The 21,210-nt window shown below is 49.9% G+C and overlaps 1 protein-coding gene across 4 annotated transcripts in view; it reads right to left on the bottom strand.

The window, feature by feature from the left end:
* The window catches only part of LOC135545439 (RING finger protein 44-like), a 53,236-nt gene that overhangs the window by 11,652 nt on the left and 20,374 nt on the right, over positions 1–21,210 (bottom strand). For all 4 annotated transcript variants that reach the window (XM_064973053.1, XM_064973052.1, XM_064973055.1 and 1 more), the window contains 5 exons: positions 15,255–15,431; positions 8,951–9,121; positions 5,348–5,463; positions 2,592–2,679; positions 1,833–1,954 (listed from right to left, as the gene is read on the bottom strand). In XM_064973053.1, coding sequence (XP_064829125.1) covers positions 1,833–1,954; positions 2,592–2,679; positions 5,348–5,463; positions 8,951–9,121; positions 15,255–15,431 — 674 coding nt within the window. The remainder of the gene's footprint in view (positions 1–1,832; positions 1,955–2,591; positions 2,680–5,347; positions 5,464–8,950; positions 9,122–15,254; positions 15,432–21,210) is intronic.

Genomic DNA, 21,210 nt, shown 5'->3' with positions numbered 1-21,210 from the left:
CACACAGCATCATAGCAGACAGCATCATAGCAGACAGCATCATAGCACACAGCATCATAGCAGACAGCATCATAGCAGACAGCATCATAGCACACGTATCGATGAATCGTTGTGACATATGATATACGAGTGGTAGTGTAATCAATGTGTAATAACTACGTAAAAGAAAATGTATGAACGAGTTAAATTATTCTGTGACGTGCAGTCATATTCAGGTCCTGATTGGTCAACACGCAAAGACCAAAATTGTGTTCCATAGAAATCCTGATTGAAACGACAATGAAACAACTTAACAAATGAACAATGAAACAGCACAGCAAGTACGTGAAAGAAATGCGTTTTGATGATGTTTTACTGATAATGGGGACATATGTAAATACCAACAAAATAACTCTTTGGTCAGTGTGGTGTGTGTTACCTTTATTTAACTAGGCAAGTCAGTTAAGAACAAATACTTATTCACAATGACGGCCTACACCGGCCAAACCTGGATGACGCTGGGCCAATTGTACGCCGCCCTATGGGACACCCAATCATGGCCGGATGTGATACAGCCTGGATTCGAACCAGGGACTGTAGTGACGACTCTTGCAGTGCCTTAGACAGCTGCGCCCATATGTGTGTGAACTATTTCAAAGGCCACTAAAATGTTTAATATCGGTATTGTTTTTTGTTGGCAAGGAAAATATCAGATATTGGTATCGACCAAAACTGTCATATCGGTGCATCACTAGTTGTCACCAACATCTGACTATGCAGACTGCAGAGTGAACGGCAAGAAAGTGTTCCTGACTCCATGGTTGAGCAACTGCTCTCTCCTTGAGTGACGGGTGTGAGGCGAGAGGGGGCGGGGCCTGGTGTGAGGAGTGAAGCGAGAGGGGGCGGGGCCCGGTGTGAGGCGAGAGGGGGCGGGGCCCGGTGTGAGGCGAGAGGGGGCGGGGCCCGGTGTGAGGCGAGAGGGGGCGGGGCCCGGTGTGAGGCGAGAGGGGGCGGGGCCCGGTGTGAGGCGAGAGGGGGCGGGGCCCGGTGTGAGGCGAGAGGGGCGGGGCCCGGTGTGAGGCGAGAGGGGGCGGGGCCCGGTGTGAGGCGAGAGGGGGCGGGGCCCGGTGTGAGGAGAGAGTGGGCGGGGCTTGGTGTGAGGAGAGAGTGGGCGGGGCTTGGTGTGAGGAGAGAGTGGGCGGGGCTTGGTGTGAGGAGAGAGAGGGCAGGGTGTGAGGAGAGGGCAGGGTGTGAGGAGAGAGGGCAGGGTGTGAGGAGAGAGGGCAGGGTGTGAGGAGAGAGGGCAGGGTGTGAGGAGAGAGGGCAGGGTGTGAGGAGAGAGCAGGGTGTGAGGAGAGGGCAGGGTGTGAGGAGAGGGCAGGGTGTGAGGAGAGGGCAGGGTGTGAGGAGAGGGCAGGGTGTGAGGAGAGAGGGCAGGGTGTGAGGAGAGAGGGCAGGGTGTGAGGAGAGGGCAGGGTGTGAGGAGAGAGGGCAGGGTGTGAGGAGAGAGGGCAGGGTGTGAGGAGAGAGGGCAGGGTGTGAGGAGAGAGGGCAGGGTGTGAGGAGAGAGGGCAGGGTGTGAGACTGCATGCAGCAGGAGGAGAGGGAGAAAGACAACTCAAGTAGCAAACGGAGTAAAAACAGACATTACACGTGCCGGCGTTGGGTATCACATTTAACAAACCAAATAATGAAATACCGTTACAGAAATTAAATTAAAAACCCAAACCGGTCTGAGGCATCAATACCAGTATATAGTAAAATACTGTATACCACCCAGCCCTACTTGGCCAGCCAGTCAAATGGACAGGTGGATGGTACAACACAAGAAGAGGCGTGGCAGGTTATCTTACAGCGTTTGTTCAGATTGATGGTTGTCGAGGCTGAACCTGTAGGATGGAAGCTGCTCGATGTCTGCCTTGGTGATTCCTCGTGGTTTAGCCTCTCCCAGCCTTTCAGCCAGGTTCAGTAATGCCTGAGGGTGTGTGAGACATATTTAAGGCCAGTTGTTGTGGTTTATTTAAATTTTTATTGACAAGTATTTCCAGCATTATCCACTAGACTTGCTGCAGGTAGAAAATTCAAGGAAATGGTATTGACTCCAATCAATCAATCAATGGTTGTGAGTGTTAGGTGGGGGGGGGTCCACCTAAACTGCCCCCTATTTTACCCACGTTTAACTTCCGAGTCCGCTGGAGAGGATCAGCTTGATCAACGTGATGTGTCGAATCACTGATCTACAAATAATATTCCCTGCCAAATAATAGGCTTTTTTCCATGAACATTCATGGAGATACGCCTCCCCTGGCTTAACACCCCAGTGATTGGACGCCTCCCCTGGCAACCCCCCAGTGATTGGACGCCTCCCCTGGCAACACCCCCCCAGTGATTGGACTGTGTTCTAGCTAAAGACAATTTCCTAGAATTTTCAACCTGCAGGAAACCTAGTGGATAATTCTGTAAATACAGGTACAAAAAATACATTTTTAAAAATTATTCAAAACAACTGGCCCCAAATGCAATACATGTGCAGATACACACACACACACACACACACACACACACACACACACAGTGCGTTTCTAAGTGTATTGATGACCTGGTCCTCTCACCTCATAGTTCTCCATCTCCACGTCATCTACATCCAGGTCCAGACTGATGGCTGGTCCCACTGCTGTGGGTGGCACAGGAAGCATCGACCTGCACAGAGAGAACAGTCACATAATCACCCAGATCAAATAAGACAGTGGGGAAAAAAAGGGGCAATGTATTGGTGGTGGCAATAAATATTACGTTTTCTCCTTTCCTGAGTGTATGTTCAGCTTATTTAACTGTTATTTTACCAGGTAAGTTGACTGAGAACATGTTCTCATTTGCAGCAACGACCTGGGGAATAGTTACAGGGGAGAGGAGGGGGATGAATGAGCCAATTGTAAACTGGGGATTATTAGGTGACCGTGATGGTTCGAGGGCCAGATTAGGAATTTTGGCAGGACTCCGGGGTTAGCACCCCTACTCTTACAATGAGTAAAACATTTAAACGTGTTAACCCTCGCAAGGCTGCAGGCCCAGACGGCATCCCCAGCCGCGCCCTCAGAGCATGCGCAGACCAGCTGGCTGGTGTGTTTACGGACATATTCAATCAATCCCTATACCAGTCTGCTGTTCCCACATGCTTCAAGAGGGCCACCATTGTTCCTGTTCCCAAGAAAGCTAAGGTAACTGAGCTAAACGACTACCGCCCCCGTAGCACTCACTTCCGTCATCATGAAGTGCTTTGAGAGACTAGTCAAGGACCATATCACCTCCACCCTACCTGACACCCTAGACCCACTCCCTTTTGCTTACCGCTCAAATAGGTCCACAGACGATGCAATCTCAACCACACTGCACACTGCCCTAACCCATCTGGACAAGAGGAATACCTATGTGAGAATGCTGTTCATCGACTATAGCTCGGCATTCAACACCATAGTACCCTCCAAGCTTGTCATCAAGCTCGAGACCCTGGGTCTCGACCCCGCCCTGTGCAACTGGGTACTGGACTTCCTGACGGGCCGCCCCCAGGTGGTGAGGGTAGGTAACAACATCTCCTCCCCGCTGATCCTCAACACTGGGGCCCCACAAGTGTGCGTTCTGAGCCCTCTCCTGTACTCCCTGTTCACCCACGACTGCGTGGCCACACACGCCTCCAACTCAATCATCAAGTTTGCGGACGACACAACAGTGGTAGGCTTGATTACCAACAACGACGAGACGGCCTACAGGGAGGAGGTGAGGGCCCTCGGAGTGTGGTTTCAGGAAAATAACCTCACACTCAACGTCAACAAAACTAAGGAGATGATTGTGGACTTCAGGAAACAGCAGAGGGAACACCCCCCTATCCACATCGATGGAACAGTAGTGGAGAGGGTAGTAAGTTTTAAGTCCCTCGGCATACACGTCACAGACAAACTGAATTGGTCCACTCACACAGACAGCATCGTGAAGAAGGCGCAGCAGTGCCTCTTCAACCTCAGGAGGCTGAAGAAATTCGGCTTGTCACCAAAAGCACTCACAAACTTCTACAGATGCACAATCGAGAGCATCCTGGCGGGCTGTATCACCGCCTGGTACGGCAACTGCTCCGCCCTCAACCGTAAGGCTCTCCAGAGGGTAGTGAGGTCTGCACAACGCATCACCGGGGCAAACTACCTGCCCTCCAGGACACCTACACCACCCGATGTTACAGGAAGGCCATAAAGATCATCAAGGACACCAACCACCCGAGCCACTGCCTGTTCACCCCGCTATCATCCAGAAGGCGAGGTCAGTACAGGTGCATCAAAGCTGGGACCGAGAGACTGAAAAACAGCTTCTATCTCAAGGCCATCAGACTGTTAAACAGCCACCACTAACATTGAGTGGCTGCTGCCAACACACTGACACTGACTCAACTCCAGCCACTTTAATAATGGGAATTGATGGGAAATGATGTAAATATTTCACTAGCCACTTCAAACAATGCTACCTTATATAATGTTACTTACCCTACATTATTCATCTCATATGCATACGTATATACTGTACTCTATATCATCGACTGCATCCTTATGTAATACATGTATCACTAGCCACTTTAACTATGCCACTTTGTTTACATACTCATCTCATATGTATATATTGTACTCGATACCATCTACTGTATCTTGCCTGTGCTGCTCTGTACCATCACTCATTCATATATCCTTATGTACATATTCTTTATCCCCTTACACTGTGTATAAGACAGTAGTTTAGGAATTGTTAGTTAGATTACTTGTTGGTTATTACTGCATTGTCGGAACTAGAAGCACAAGCATTTCGCTACACTCGCATTAACATCTGCTAACCATGTGTATGTGACAAATAAAATTTGATTTGATTTGATAAGTGCCATGGGATCTTTAATGACCTCAGAGAGTCAGGACACCCGTTTTACATCCCATCTGAAAGACCTACACAGGGCAGTGTCCCCAATCACTGCCATGGGGCATTGGGATATTAATTTAGACCAGAGGAAAGAGTGCCTCCTACTGGCCCTCCAGCAGCATCTGGTCGCCCATCCAGGGACTGACCAGGACCAACCCTGCTTAGCTTCAGAAGCAAACCAGCAGTGGTATGCAGGGTGGTATGCAGGGTGGATATGCAGGGTGGTATGCAGGGTGGTATGCAGGGTGGTATGCAGTGTGGTATGCAGTGTGGTATGTAGGGTGGTATGCTGCAGGCAGTTAGATTAGCACCTCACTTTTAAAAAAATGGGTGTACAATTCTTGGCCCTGAATGACTTTGGGATGAAAAGCACTGAAGTACGTGTATCATTTAGTTCTGTATTAAATGTCATACTCACAGGAAGTAGGGCAGGAAGCCTGGGTAGTAGGGTGGTGGCGGCGGTGGGGGGGGCAGGGGCTGCTGTAACCGGTACCTGTGACCACTGACACGTGGCGGCAGCATGTGGGGGTATGGCTGGCCAGGAGACAGACAGACATGTAGCTGTTAACATGTTGGTGGTGAACTATCCTATGGAAGAGGCTGGTTATTTAAAAAGGTATGTTTTGCAAGCTCTGTAGCTTTAGCTAGCTCTACAATCTGAAGCCTTACCACTGGGAAAGGTGAGCTACCTCCATGCCATGCTTTCTGTGTGAAGTGATGCTTAAGTCCTACCACTGGGATAGGTTAGGCCGAGCTATCTTTAGTCCTACCACTGGGATAGGTTAGGCCAAGCTATCTTTAGTCCTACCACTGGAATAGGTTAGGCCGAGCTATCTTTAGTCCTACCACTGGGATAGGTTAGGCCGAGCTATCTTTAGTCCTACCACTGGGATAGGTTAGGCCGAGCTATCTTTAGTCCTACCACTGGGATAGGTTAGGCCGAGCTATCTTTAGTCCTACCACTGGGATAGGTTAGGCCGAGCTATCTTTAGTCCTACCACTGGGATAGGTTAGGCCGAGCTAGCTTAAGTCCTACCAGTGGGATAAATTAGGGATAGATAGCTCAATGTTTTGCTAACTGTGCAATGGTGATGACATGAGGTCTTACCACTGAAGGGTTAACACATTTATAGATGCTAACTACGCTCGTTTTGAATGTTGGTGAGGAAGAGCAGGTTCTTCGACTGGAGGCACATGGATCTGTGCAAAACTGCTTTATTTGAACGATTATTATCTCGCTGATGAAAGATAAAGGGTATAAATCTACTGATGATAAGTGATAAGTGCTTTTTGAAGTTGGTTCGGTTTTGGATTTTGATTAAAATAAAAAAATAAAAAATATTAAATAATGACTGAGCTTTTTAATGAAAATTCCAAAAATATTGAACATTCAATTGTAAAAAAATATTCCATTGTCTCGGTCAGGTCCATATTGGGTAGACACCAATAGAAACATAGGAAATTACTATGAAATAATAACATATTTAATTTGCGTTTTGTACTTCCGTTTTTAATTTGATGACTATAAGGAATGAAAAGAAAATAGTCAACATCTCATCTCTGCTCAGGCAGTAGCCAGACCATGGAACGTTCTCCCCATACTGCACTGTCTGGTGCACAAATGTCTGACTTAAAATCATTTTTACTCGTTCTTCAAAGTAGATAAGGTATACTTTCAAGAACTGTGTCTGTCCTTCTCGTCATTGTGTTGAGTACATTCCTTTCTCATGTGGTCCGTGTGTATCGAACCTAAAGTTGTGTAAAAGTATATCAGTCCTAAATCTGAACACAATGAGAAGATGCTTATGTCTTATGCCCTAACAATGGGAGTTGTTGTGGGCTTATTTTTGGATCGATTTTGTGGAGAGTGAAACCTCTTGCTTCGTCTCTTCCTCTCTGATCCGTCTCTGAGTTGTAAAAAAAACACACAAAAAATGATTATGGTCATTGTAGTGAATTATCACATTTCTGCGTTTCGGTTGAATTTTTGTTTAATGAAAACTCCTTTCAGCCTAGCTTCCCACATAGTTCGACTTGATTTCTCTCTAGAGAAACGGGAGTGTTTGGCTCATAAACAAAAACAAACTAAATGGAATTCGGGTCAATTAGTTGTTTAATAAACCCTGACTAACAACAGAACGTCGTTAATCGCTCAGCACTAATATCTCCCTTTATCTTCCTTCATACTGGACACAGAGACATGACAATGGTATTCACAGATTCATCTGACTCTGGGGAAGTGTATATATATATATATATATTTACATATACACACACACACACACACAAGCATCTTCTCATTGTGTTCAGATTTAGGACAGATAGACTTTTATTATTTTTATCTTATTTAACCTTTATTTAACTAGGCAAGTCAGTTTAAGAACAAATTCTTATTTACAATGACGGACTCCCGGAGAACGGTGGGTTACCTGTCTTGTTCAGGGGGCAGAACGAGATGTTGACCTTGTCGGTTCTATGAGTATTACCAGCCAAATATGGCCAATCCTTACTCTACACAAACACCTGAGCAGGAGTGAATATGTCCACAGCACAGATGCAATGATGTGCTGCTAAACATTTTTTTTTACCTCGTCAGCTCTTCGTCAGCTCGGGAATTCGATCTAACAACATTTCGGTTACTGTCCCAACGCTCTAACCACTAGGCTACCTGCCGCCTCTACACTCTTACCACTAGGCTACCTGCTGCGTCATAGATAAAAGGCCTCATTGCCAAAATCCCTAAATATCCCTTTAATAATGTAAAAATACATTCGTAACTCAAATACGGAGTTTCGATTAGCAACTATCGTAATTAACTGCAGTCACGACCTGTATGTACTTTCAAAAAAGTCCAAGAAACTGAAAACAAATGCCTGTTTGGCAATGTAATGGAAGCCAGGCCCAGCCAAACAGAATGAGTTTTCCCCACAAAATGGCTTTATTACAGACACAAATACTCCTGAGCACCCCCTCCCCTGCACATTTTAGAGTGGCCTTTTATTGTCCCCAGCACAAGGTGCACCTGTGTAATGAATATGCCTGGTCAGGTGGATGCATTATCTCGGCATTGGAGAAATGCTCACTAAAAATGGGGATGTAAACAAATTTGTGCACAGAATTTGAGATAAGCTTTTTTTGTGCTTATGGAACATTTCTGGGGATCTTTGATTTCAGCTCATGAAACATGGGACCAGCAGTTTACATGTTGCGTTTATATGTTTTGTTCAGTATAAATCACTCACGTCCCAAGGATCCCGGATAGCACTAACCTTACTGCTATGCACAGGTCAAAAGTCTACAACAGCACAATACATTGGAGGTGCTGAACGAAGAGCCATTTTTTTCCATATGGGGCGGCAGGTAGCCTAGTGGTTAGAGCGTTGGACTAGTAACCGAAAGGTTGCAAGTTCAAATCCCCGAGCTGACAAGGTACAAATCTGTCATTCTGCCCCTGAACAGGCAGTTAACCTACTGTTCCTAGGCCGTCATTGAAAATAAGAATTTGTTCTTAACTGACTTACCTAGTAAAATAAAAGGTCAAATTTAAAAATATATATTTTTTGGGTTGCATGTACCTTTTATTTGGAAGTACATACCGGCCGTAACAGGAGTGTCGGATTCAGGGTTAAACTTCGAACATTGTTACACTCAGAAGTATAGGAACATTAGTTTACATAAGAGACAAGGAGGTGCTAAGTGCAGTGGAAACAGTTGATGTGACACTACTGATAAGGGGAGAAACTGGTGAAACTCAGTTCCCTGCTTAGCAAGAATGATGTCATGTTTAGCGGCAAGGAGGAGACTCCACCCAAAGTAGGGTATGAATATCACCACAGGGGGAAGCCATGTTTTTGCTCTGAATTAACGACCCTTTGGGAAGAAGTCTACTTGGTTAAGCTTCTCTAGTGTCCGTGAGTTATTTACTCTGATAGAACATAACATGAGAAATGAAGATCGTTGCCGGTGAGTTTCAATCAGATACTGGTTCAGCTAGCTAGCTCTATATGAGGTGAAGTCTTACCACTGAGAAGGAGGGCATCTCCTGGTGCAGAGGCTCCTGAGGGAGGTACTGGAGGGGGACAGAGGGAGGCATTGCTGATGGGTGGTGGTGACTCGAGGCAGGGTAAGAGAACGTTCCTAATGGATGCTGGTCCCCCCTGAGGTCCACTTCATTCTCTACCCTATGGAGAGGCTGAGTGGAGAGGGAATGAGTGAGGGAACTAAAACAGTCAGGTTTCATACATTCTAACTCATTCCATTTTAATTCATGAGGATCAACTACTATACAGAATGCGCATTCAGAAAGTACCACTGAAAGCAATAAAAGTATTTGGGCTTGCTCCTACCTATCTTTCCGTTTTGGTCCTGCCGTACCTACCTACACGTACGCTACGGTCACAAGACGCAGGCCTCCTAAACTCGTCTCAACCTTTAAGTCTTTACTGAAGACTCATCTCTTCAGTGGGTCATATGATTGAGTGTAGTCTGGCCCGGGAGTATGAGGGGGAACGGAAAGGCTCTGGAGCAACGAACCACCCTTGCTGTCTCTGCCTGGCCGGCTCCCCTCTTTCCACTGGGATTCTATGCCTCTAACCCTATTACAGGGGCTGAGTCACTGGCTTACTGGTGCTCTTTCATGCCGTCCCGAGGAGGGGTGCGTCACTTGAGTCACTGACATGATCTTCCTGTCTGGGTTGGCGCCCCCTGGGCTGTGCCGTGGGGGAGATCTTTGTGGGCTATACTCATCCTTGTCTCGGGATAGTAGGTTGGTGGTTGAAGATATCCCTCTAGTGGTGTGGGGGCTGTTATTTGGCAAAGTGGGTGGGGTTATATCCTTCCTGTTTGGCCCTGTCCGGGGGTGTCATCGGATGGGGCCACAGTGTCTCCCGACCCCTCCTGTCTCAGCCTTCATTATTTATGCAGGGGGCTAGGGTCAGTCTGTTATATCTGGAGTATTTCTCCTGTGTGAATTTAACTCTCACTCACTCAGCCCTAGCACCATGCCTCATGACTACCTGGCTTCCCTGCTGTCCCCAATCAACTACTGTGTACGTGTACTAGGTGATGTGAGGCGTACCTCTAAATGTTATTTGTAACGGACAGGGGTCCCGTCACAAAGCCTGTTCCTTACATTAGGCAACACTACGGCCTGCGGGGGGGGGGGAGGGAGGGACACCCCACGGTCTTGAACGTCTCCAACTTGATAGGAAAGTATGTAGAAGTTGTAATAGACAACATGAAAGTATTCGCACCCCTTGACTTTTACCAAATGTTGTTCTGTAGCCTCAATTTAACATTTATTAAAATGAGATGTTGTATCACTGGCCTACACACAATATCCCACAATGTCAAAGTGGAATTGTGTTTTTAGAAACTTTTTTAAATTAATTACAAATAAAATTAAATGTCAATAATTATTCAACCCCTTTGCTGCCTTAATACGTTCAGGAGTAAAATTTGTAAGTCGCTCTGGATAAGAGCGTCTGCTAAATGACTTAAATGTAAATGTAAAAACATGCTTAACCACAAAATAAGCTGCATGGACTCACTGTGTGCAACAACAGTGTTTAATATTTGTTGAATGACTACCTTATCTCTGTACCCCCACACATACAATTATCTGTAAAGGTCCCTCAATCAAGTAGTGAATATCCAACACAGATTCAACCACAAAGACCAGGGAGGTTTTCCAATGCCTTGCAAAGAGTGGCACTTATTGGTATATGCATAAAAACATGTTTTTAAAAGCAGACATTGAATATCTCTTTGAGCATGGTGAAGATATTACACATTAGACGGTGTATCAATACACCAAGCCACTACAAAGACACAGGCGTCCCCCTAACTCAGTTGCCGGAGAGGAAGGAAACCGCTCAAGAATTTCACCACGAGGCCAATGGTGACAAACAAACCTAAAAAGGTCACCCCCCAGTCAATCCTGATCTGTTTTTTTACACATCAACCCTCCATTAATGTCAACACAAGTGTTAATCTCATGTTTCATGAGATTCAATTTTAAAAATCCCAGAAATGCTCCATACGCACAAAGCTTACTTAACTCACATTTTGTGCACAAATTTGTTTACATCCCTGTCAGTGAGCTTTTCTCCTTTGTCAAGATAATCCACCTGACAGGTGTGGCACATCAGGAAGATAATCCACCCACCTGACAGGTGTGGCATATCAGGAAGATAATCCGTCCACCTGACAGGTGTGGCATATCAGGAAGATAATCCATCCACCTGACAGGTGTGGCATATCAGGAAGATAATCCACCCACCTGACAGGTGTGGCATATCAGGAAGATAATCCATCCACCTGACAGGTGTGGCATATCAGGAAGATAATCCATCCACCTGACAGGTGTGGCATATCAGGAAGATAATCCACCCACCTGACAGGTGTGGCATATCATGAAGATAATCCGTCCACCTGACAGGTGTGGCATATCAGGAAGATAATCCACCTGACAGGTGTGGCATATCAGGAAGATAATCCATCTGACAGGTGTGGCATATCAGGAAGATAATCCGTCCACCTGACAGGTGTGGCATATCAGGAAGATAATCCACCTGACAGGTGTGGCATATCAGGAAGATAATCCACCTGACAGGTGTGGCATATCAGGAAGATAATCCACCTGACAGGTGTGGCATATCAGGAAGATAATCAATCCACCTGACAGGTGTGGCATATCAGGAAGATAATCCATCCACCTGACAGGTGTGGCATATCAGGAAGATAATCCATCCACCTGACAGGTGTGGCATATCAGGAAGATAATCCATCCACCTGACAGGTGTGGCATATCAGGAAGATAATCCATCCACCTGACAGGTGTGGCATATCAGGAAGATAATCCATCCACCTGACAGGTGTGGCATATCAGGAAGATAATCCATCCACCTGACAGGTGTGGCATATCAGGAAGATAATCCATCCACCTGACAGGTGTGGCATATCAGGAAGATAATCCATCCACCTGACAGGTGTGGCATATCAGGAAGATAATCCGTCCACCTGACAGGTGTGGCATATCAGGAAGATAATCCATCTGACAGGTGTGGCATATCAGGAAGATAATCCTTCCACCTGACAGGTGTGGCATATCAGGAAGATAATCCGTCCACCTGACAGGTGTGGCATATCAGGAAGATAATCCTTCCACCTGACAGGTGTGGCATATCAGGAAGATAATCCACCTGACAGGTGTGGCATATCAGGAAGATAATCCACCCACCTGACAGGTGTGGCATATCAGGAAGATAATCCATCCACCTGACAGGTGTGGCATATCAGGAAGATAATCCGTCCACCTGACAGGTGTGGCATATCAGGAAGATAATCCACCCACCTGACAGGTGTGGCATATCAGGAAGATAATCCATCCACCTGACAGGTGTGGCATATCAGGAAGATAATCCATCCACCTGACAGGTGTGGCATATCAGGAAGATAATCCATCCACCTGACAGGTGTGGCATATCAGGAAGATAATCCATCCACCTGACAGGTGTGGCATATCAGGAAGATAATCCATCCACCTGACAGGTGTGGCATATCAGGAAGATAATCCATCCATCTGACAGGTGTGGCATATCAGGAAGATAATCCGTCCACCTGACAGGTGTGGCATATCAGGAAGATAATCCATCCACCTGACAGGTGTGGCATATCAGGAAGATAATCCGTCCACCTGACAGGTGTGGCATATCAGGAAGATAATCCACCCACCTGACAGGTGTGGCATATCATGAAGATAATCCGTCCACCTGACAGGTGTGGCATATCAGGAAGATAATCCACCTGACAGGTGTGGCATATCAGGAAGATAATCCGTCCACCTGACAGGTGTGGCATATCAGGAAGATAATCCGCCCACCTGACAGGTGTGGCATATCAGGAAGATAATCCGTCCACCTGACAGGTGTGGCATATCAGGAAGATAATCCACCTGACAGGTGTGGCATATCAGGAAGATAATCCGTCCACCTGACAGGTGTGGCATATCAGGAAGATAATCCATCCACCTGACAGGTGTGGCATATCATGAAGATAATCCATCCACCTGACAGGTGTGGCATATCAGGAAGATAATCCGTCCACCTGACAGGTGGCATATCAGGAAGATAATCCACCTGACAGGTGTGGCATATCAGGAAGATAATCCATCTGACAGGTGTGGCATATCAGGAAGATAATCCATCCACCTGACAGGTGTGGCATATCAGGAAGATAATCCATCCACCTGACAGGTGTGGCATATCAGGAAGATAATCCATCTGACAGGTGTGGCATATCAGGAAGATAATCCGCCCACCTGACAGGTGTGGCATATCAGGAAGATAATCCGTCCACCTGACAGGTGTGGCATATCAGGAAGATAATCCACCTGACAGGTGTGGCATATCAGGAAGATAATCCGTCCACCTGACAGGTGTGGCATATCAGGAAGATAATCCATCCACCTGACAGGTGTGGCATATCATGAAGATAATCCATCCACCTGACAGGTGTGGCATATCAGGAAGATAATCCGTCCACCTGACAGGTGGCATATCAGGAAGATAATCCACCTGACAGGTGTGGCATATCAGGAAGATAATCCATCTGACAGGTGTGGCATATCAGGAAGATAATCCGTCCACCTGACAGGTGTGGCATATCAGGAAGATAATCCACCTGACAGGTGTGGCATATCAGGAAGATAATCCACCTGACAGGTGTGGCATATCAGGAAGATAATCCGTCCACCTGACAGGTGTGGCATATCAGGAAGATAATCCATCTGACAGGTGTGGCATATCAGGAAGATAATCCACCTGACAGGTGTGGCATATCAGGAAGATAATCCGTCCACCTGACAGGTGTGGCATATCAGGAAGATAATCCGTCCACCTGACAGGTGTGGCATATCAGGAAGATAATCCATCCACCTGACAGGTGTGGCATATCAGGAAGATAATCCATCCACCTGACAGGTGTGGCATATCAGGAAGATAATCCATCCACCTGACAGGTGTGGCATATCAGGAAGATAATCCACCCACCTGACAGGTGTGGCATATCAGGAAGATAATCCATCCACCTGACAGGTGTGGCATATCAGGAAGATAATCCATCCACCTGACAGGTGTGGCATATCAGGAAGATAATCCACCCACCTGACAGGTGTGGCATATCAGGAAGATAATCCGTCCACCTGACAGGTGTGGCATATCAGGAAGATAATCCATCCACCTGACAGGTGTGGCATATCAGGAAGATAATCCACCACCTGACAGGTGTGGCATATCAGGAAGATAATCCATCCACCTGACAGGTGTGGCATATCAGGAAGATAATCCATCCACCTGACAGGTGTGGCATATCAGGAAGATAATCCACCCACCTGACAGGTGTGGCATATCAGGAAGATAATCCGTCCACCTGACAGGTGTGGCATATCAGGAAGATAATCCATCCACCTGACAGGTGTGGCATATCATGAAGATAATCCGTCCACCTGACAGGTGTGGCATATCAGGAAGATAATCCACCTGACAGGTGTGGCATATCAGGAAGATAATCCGTCCACCTGACAGGTGTGGCATATCAGGAAGATAATCCGTCCACCTGACAGGTGTGGCATATCAGGAAGATAATCCACCTGACAGGTGTGGCATATCAGGAAGATAATCCGTCCACCTGACAGGTGTGGCATATCAGGAAGATAATCCGTCCACCTGACAGGTGTGGCATATCAGGAAGATAATCCATCCACCTGACAGGTGTGGCATATCAGGAAGATAATCCACCTGACAGGTGTGGCATATCAGGAAGATAATCCACCTGACAGGTGTGGCATATCAGGAAGATAATCCACCCACCTGACAGGTGTGGCATATCAGGAAGATAATCCACCTGACAGGTGTGGCATATCAGGAAGATAATCCACCCACCTGACAGGTGTGGCATATCAGGAAGATAATCCACCTGACAGGTGTGGCATATCAGGAAGATAATCCACCCACCTGACAGGTGTGGCATATCAGGAAGATAATCCACCCACCTGACAGGTGTGGCATATCAGGAAGATAATCCATCTGACAGGTGTGGCATATCAGGAAGATGATTAAACAGCATGATCATTACACAGGTGCACCTTGCGCTGGGGCCACTTAAATGTGCAGTTGTGTCACAACACAATGCCACAGATGTCTCAAGTTGAGAGAGCGTGCAATTGGCATGCTGACTGAAGGAATGTCCACCAGAGCAGTTGCCAGAGAAGCTACGGACAACAAACACAACTGTGTTATTTGGGACTCAGACGGAGAGGTGCTCACCATGCGTGGGTGCTGTCTCTGGAGAGGGAGGAACTGGCTGAGAGGAGTGAGGTGAGGAGGCTGGTGGGGTGGTGGCCCCGGGGGGTTGGGGTGCAATATAAAATGTTCGCTGGAGATCAGGGGTGGAAAAGCTTGGTAAGACACTGGCAAATGCTGCATTGTACAGGCTTGGATGAGCTAGAAAAATAGAGAGAGAGAAAAAAATAACAGACAGAACACACTGTTAAAAACAAAATGGTAGTAATAAACAGTGTTTAGCCATACAGAACAAGACTGGCAGGGCCGTACCTCAAGAAACCAATTCCACATAAGTCAAAGCAATAAGACAATAATCATCTATGAATTTTTTATTACATTTTTTTTTAAACTTTATTTAACTAGGCAAGTCAGTTTAAGAACAAATTCTTATTTACAATGACGGCCTCCCGGAGAACGGTGGGTTACCTGTCTTGTTCAGGGGGCAGAAGGACAGATGTTGACCATGTCGGTTCTATGAGTATTACCAGCCAAATATGGCCAATCCTTACTCTACACAAACACCTGAGCAGGAGTAAATATGTCCACAGCACAGATGCAATGATGTGCTGCTAAACAGCATAAGAAAGAAGCAGTGTTGGTAGGGGCAGTGAGCGACAGTGAGCACGACTGAAGTGGTATGGTGTGTGAACAGTGGGTATGGTGCGTCAACAGTGGGTATGGTGCGTTAACAGTGGGTATGGTGCGTCAACAGTGGGTATGGTGCGTAGGAAGAGGTGTGTCAACAGTGGGTATGGTGCGTCAACAGTGGGTATGGTGCGTCAACAGTGGGTATGGTGCGTCAACAGTGGGTATGGTGCGTCAACAGTGGGTATGGTGCGTCAACAGTGGGTATGGTGCGTCAACAGTGGGTATGGTGCGTCAACAGTGGGTATGGTGCGTCAACAGTGGGTATGGTGCGTAGGAAGAGGTGTGTCAACAGTGGGTATGGTGCGTTAACAGTGGGTATGGTGTGTTAACAGTGGGTATGGTGTGTTAACAGTGGGTATGGCGCGTCAACAGTGGGTATGGTGCGTCAACAGTGGGTATGGTGCGTTAACAGTGGGTATGGTGCATCAACAGGGGGTATGGTGCGTCAACAGGGGGTATGGCGCGTCGACAGTGGGTATGGTGCGTAGGAAGAGGTGCATCAACAGTGGGTATGGTGCATCAACAGGGGGTATGGTGCGTCAACAGGGGGTATGGTGCGTCAACAGGGGGTATGGCGCGTCGACAGTGGGTATGGTGCGTCAACAGGGGGTATGGTGCGTCAACAGGGGGTATGGCGCGTCGACAGGGGGTATGGCGCGTCGACAGGGGTATGGCGCGTCGACAGGGGGTATGTGCGCGTCGACAGGGGTATGGCGCGTCGACAGTGGGTATGGTGCATCAACAGTGGGTATGGTGGGTCAACAGTGGGTATGGTGCATCAACAGTGGGTATGGTGGGTCAACAGTGGGTATGGTGCGTCAACAGTGGGTATGGTGGGTCAACAGTGGGTATGGTGCGTCAACAGTGGGTATGGTGCGTCAACAGTGGGTATGGTGGGTCAACAGTGGGTATGGTGCGTCAACAGTGGGTATGGTGGGTCAACAGTGGGTATGGTGCGTCAACAGGGGGTATGGCGCGTCGACAGGGGGTATGGTGGGTCAACAGTGGGTATGGTGCGTCAACAGTGGGTATGGTGGGTCAACAGTGGGTATGGTGCGTCAACAGGGGGTATGGCGCGTCGACAGGGGGTATGGTGGGTCAACAGTGGGTATGGTGCATCAACAGTGGGTATGGTGGGTCAACAGTGGGTATGGTGCGTCAACAGTGGGTATGGTGCATCAACAGTGGGTATGGCGCGTCAACAGGGGGTATGGTGGGTCAACAGTGGGTATGGTGCGTCAACAGTGGGTATGGTGCATCAACAGTGGGTATGGCGCGTCAACAGTGGGTATGGCGCGTCAACAGGGGGTATGGCGCGACGACAGGGGGTATGGCGCGTCGACAGGGGGTATGGCGCGTCGACAGTGGGTATGGCGGGTCAACAGTGGGTATGGTGCGTCAACAGTGGGTATGGTGCGTCAACAGTGGGTATGGTGCATCAACAGTGGGTATGGCGCGTCAACAGGGGGTATGGTGCATCAACAGTGGGTATGGCGCGTCAACAGGGGGTATGGTGCATCAACAGGGGGTATGGTGCGTCAACAGGGGGTATGGCGCGTCGACAGGGTGTATGGCGCGTCGACAGGGGGTATGGCGCGTCGACAGGGGGTATGGCGCGTCGACAGGGGGTATGGCGCGTCGACAGGGGTATGGTGCGTAGGAAGAGGTGTGTCAACAGTGGGTATGGTGCGTCAACAGGGGGTATGGCGCGTCGACAGGGGGTATGGCGCGTCGACAGGGGGTATGGCGCGTCCACAGTGGGTATGGTGCGTCAACAGGGGGTATGGCGCGTCGACAGGGGGTATGGCGCGTCGACAGGGGGTATGGCGCGTCAACAGGGGGTATGGCGCGTCGACAGGGGGTATGGCGCGTTGACAGGGGGTATGGCGCGTCGACAGGGGGTATGGCGCGTCGACAGGGGTATGGGCGCGTCGACAGGGGGTATGGCGCGTCGACAGTGGGTATGGTGCATCAACAGTGGGTATGGTGCGTCGACAGGGGGTATGGCGCGTCGACAGGGGGTCAACAGTGGGTATGGTGCGTCGACAGTGGGTATGGTGCATCAACAGTGGGTATGGCGCGTCAACAGTGGGTATGGTGCGTCAACAGTGGGTATGGTGCGTTAACAGTGGGTATGGCGCGTCAACAGTGGGTATGGCGCGTCAACAGTGGGTATGGTGCGTCAACAGTGGGTATGGTGTGTCAACAGTGGGTATGGTGCGTAGGAAGAGGTGCGTCAACAGTGGGTATGGTGCGTAGGAAGAGGTGCGTCAACAGTGGGTATGGTGCATAGGAAGAGGTGTGTTAACAGTGGGTATGGTGTGTTAACAGTGGGTATGGTGCGTAGGAAGAGGTGTGTTAACAGTGGGTATGGTGCGTCAACAGTGGGTATGGTGCGTAGGAAGAGGTGCGTCAACAGTGGGTATGGTGCGTCGACAGTGGGTATGGTGCGTCGACAGTGGGTATGGTGCGTCGACAGTGGGTATGGTGCGTCGACAGGGGTATGGCGCGTCGACAGGGGGTATGGCGCGTCGACAGGGGGTATGGTATGGCGCGTCGACAGTGGGTATGGCGCGTCGACAGGGGGTATGGCGCGTCGACAGGGGGTATGGCGCGTCGACAGGGGGTATGGCGCGTCGACAGGGGGTATGGCGCGTCGACAGGGGGTATGGCGCGTCGACAGGGGTATGGCGCGTCGACAGGGGGTATGGCGCGTCGACAGGGGTATGGCGCGTCGACAGGGGGTATGGCGCGTCGACAGGGGTATGGCGCGTCGACAGGGGGTATGGCGCGTCGACAGTGGGTATGGCGCGTCGACAGTGGGTATGGCGCGTCGACAGTGGGTATGGTGCGTGGGTATGACAGTGGGTATGGCGCGTCGACAGTGGGTATGGCGCGTCAACAGTGGGTATGGCGCGTCAACAGTGGGTATGGCGCGTCAACAGTGGGTATGGCGCGTCAACAGTGGGTATGGCGCGTCAACAGTGGGTATGGCGCGTCAACAGTGGGTATGGCGCGTCAACAGTGGGTATGGCGCGTCAACAGTGGGTATGGCGCGTCAACAGTGGGTATGGCGCGTCAACAGGGGGTATGGCGCGTCAACAGGGGGTATGGCGCGTCAACAGGGGGTATGGCGCGTCAACAGGGGGTATGGCGCGTCAACAGGGGGTATGGCGCGTCAACAGGGGGTATGGCGCGTCAACAGGGGGTATGGCGCGTCAACAGTGGGTATGGCGCGTCAACAGTGGGTATGGCGCGTCGACAGGGGGTATGGCGCGTCGACAGGGGTATGGCGCGTCGACAGGGGGTATGGCGCGTCGACAGGGGGTATGGCGCGTCGACAGGGGGTATGGCGCGTCGACAGTGGGTATGGTGCATCAACAGTGGGTATGGTGCGTCGACAGGGGGTATGGCGCGTCGACAGGGGGTATGGCGCGTCGACAGTGGGTATGGTGCGTCGACAGTGGGTATGGTGCATCAACAGTGGGTATGGCGCGTCAACAGTGGGTATGGTGCGTCAACAGTGGGTATGGTGCGTTAACAGTGGGTATGGCGCGTCAACAGTGGGTATGGCGCGTCAGCAGTGGGTATGGTGCGTCAACAGTGGGTATGGTGTGTCAACAGTGGGTATGGTGCGTAGGAAGAGGTGCGTCAACAGTGGGTATGGTGCGTAGGAAGAGGTGCGTCAACAGTGGGTATGGTGCATAGGAAGAGGTGTGTTAACAGTGGGTATGGTGTGTTAACAGTGGGTATGGTGCGTAGGAAGAGGTGTGTTAACAGTGGGTATGGTGCGTCAACAGTGGGTATGGTGCGTAGGAAGAGGTGCGTCAACAGTGGGTATGGTGCGTCGACAGTGGGTATGGTGCGTCGACAGTGGGTATGGTGCGTCGACAGGGGGTATGGTGCGTCGACAGGGGGTATGGTGCGTCGACAGGGGGTATGGCGCGTCGACAGTGGGTATGGCGCGTCGACAGTGGGTATGGCGCGTCGACAGGGGGTATGGCGCGTCGACAGGGGGTATGGCGCGCGCGTCGACAGGGGGTATGGCGCGTCGACAGGGGGTATGGCGCGTCGACAGGGGGTATGGCGCGTCGACAGGGGGTATGGCGCGTCGACAGGGGGTATGGCGCGTCGACAGGGGGTATGGCGCGTCGACAGGGGGTATGGCGCGTCGACAGTGGGTATGGCGCGTCGACAGTGGGTATGGCGCGTCGACAGTGGGTATGGCGCGTCGACAGTGGGTATGGCGCGTCAACAGTGGGTATGGCGCGTCAACAGTGGGTATGGCGCGTCAACAGTGGGTATGGCGCGTCAACAGTGGGTATGGCGCGTCAACAGTGGGTATGGCGCGTCAACAGTGGGTATGGTGCGTCAACAGTGGGTATGGCGCGTCAACAGTGGGTATGGCGCGTCAACAGTGGGTATGGCGCGTCAACAGTGGGTATGGCGCGTCAACAGTGGGTATGGCGCGTCAACAGTGGGTATGGCGCGTCAACAGTGGGTATGGCGCGTCAACAGTGGGTATGGCGCGTCAACAGTGGGTATGGCGCGTCAACAGTGGGTATGGCGCGTCAACAGTGGGTATGGCGCGTCAACAGTGGGTATGGCGCGTCAACAGGGGTATGGCGCGTCAACAGGGGGTATGGCGCGTCAACAGGGGTATGGCGCGTCAACAGGGGGTATGGCGCGTCAACAGGGGGTATGGCGCGTCAACAGGGGGTATGGCGCGTCAACAGTATGGCGCGTCAACAGGGGGTATGGCGCGTCAACAGTGGGTATGGCGCGTCAACAGTGGGTATGGCGCGTCAACAGTGGGTATGGCGCGTCAACAGTGGGTATGGCGCGTCAACAGTGGGTATGGCGCGTCAACAGTGGGTATGGCGCGTCAACAGTGGGTATGGCGCGTCAACAGTGGGTATGGCGCGTCAACAGTGGGTATGGCGCGTCAACAGTGGGTATGGCGCGTCAACAGTGGGTATGGTGCGTCAACAGTGGGTATGGCGTGTCAACAGTGGGTATGGTGCGTAGGAAGAGGTGCGTCAACAGTGGGTATGGTGCGTAGGAAGAGGTGCGTCAACAGTGGGTATGGCGCGTCAACAGTGGGTATGGCGCGTCAACAGTGGGTATGGCGCGTCAACAGTGGGTATGGTGTGTCAACAGTGGGTATGGTGGGTAGGAAGAGGTGTGTTAACAGTGGGTATGGTGCGTAGGAAGAGGTGCGTTAACAGTGGGTATGGTGCGTCAACAGTGGGTATGGTGCATAGGAAGAGGTGTGTTAACAGTGGGTATG

The sequence above is a fragment of the Oncorhynchus masou genome, chromosome 9 (assembly GCF_036934945.1).
Source record: "Oncorhynchus masou masou isolate Uvic2021 chromosome 9, UVic_Omas_1.1, whole genome shotgun sequence".
Taxonomy (NCBI): Eukaryota; Metazoa; Chordata; class Actinopteri; order Salmoniformes; family Salmonidae; genus Oncorhynchus; species Oncorhynchus masou.
The sequence above is the reverse complement of the archived record's forward strand: the minus strand, read 5'-3'. Positions and strand labels throughout refer to the sequence as shown.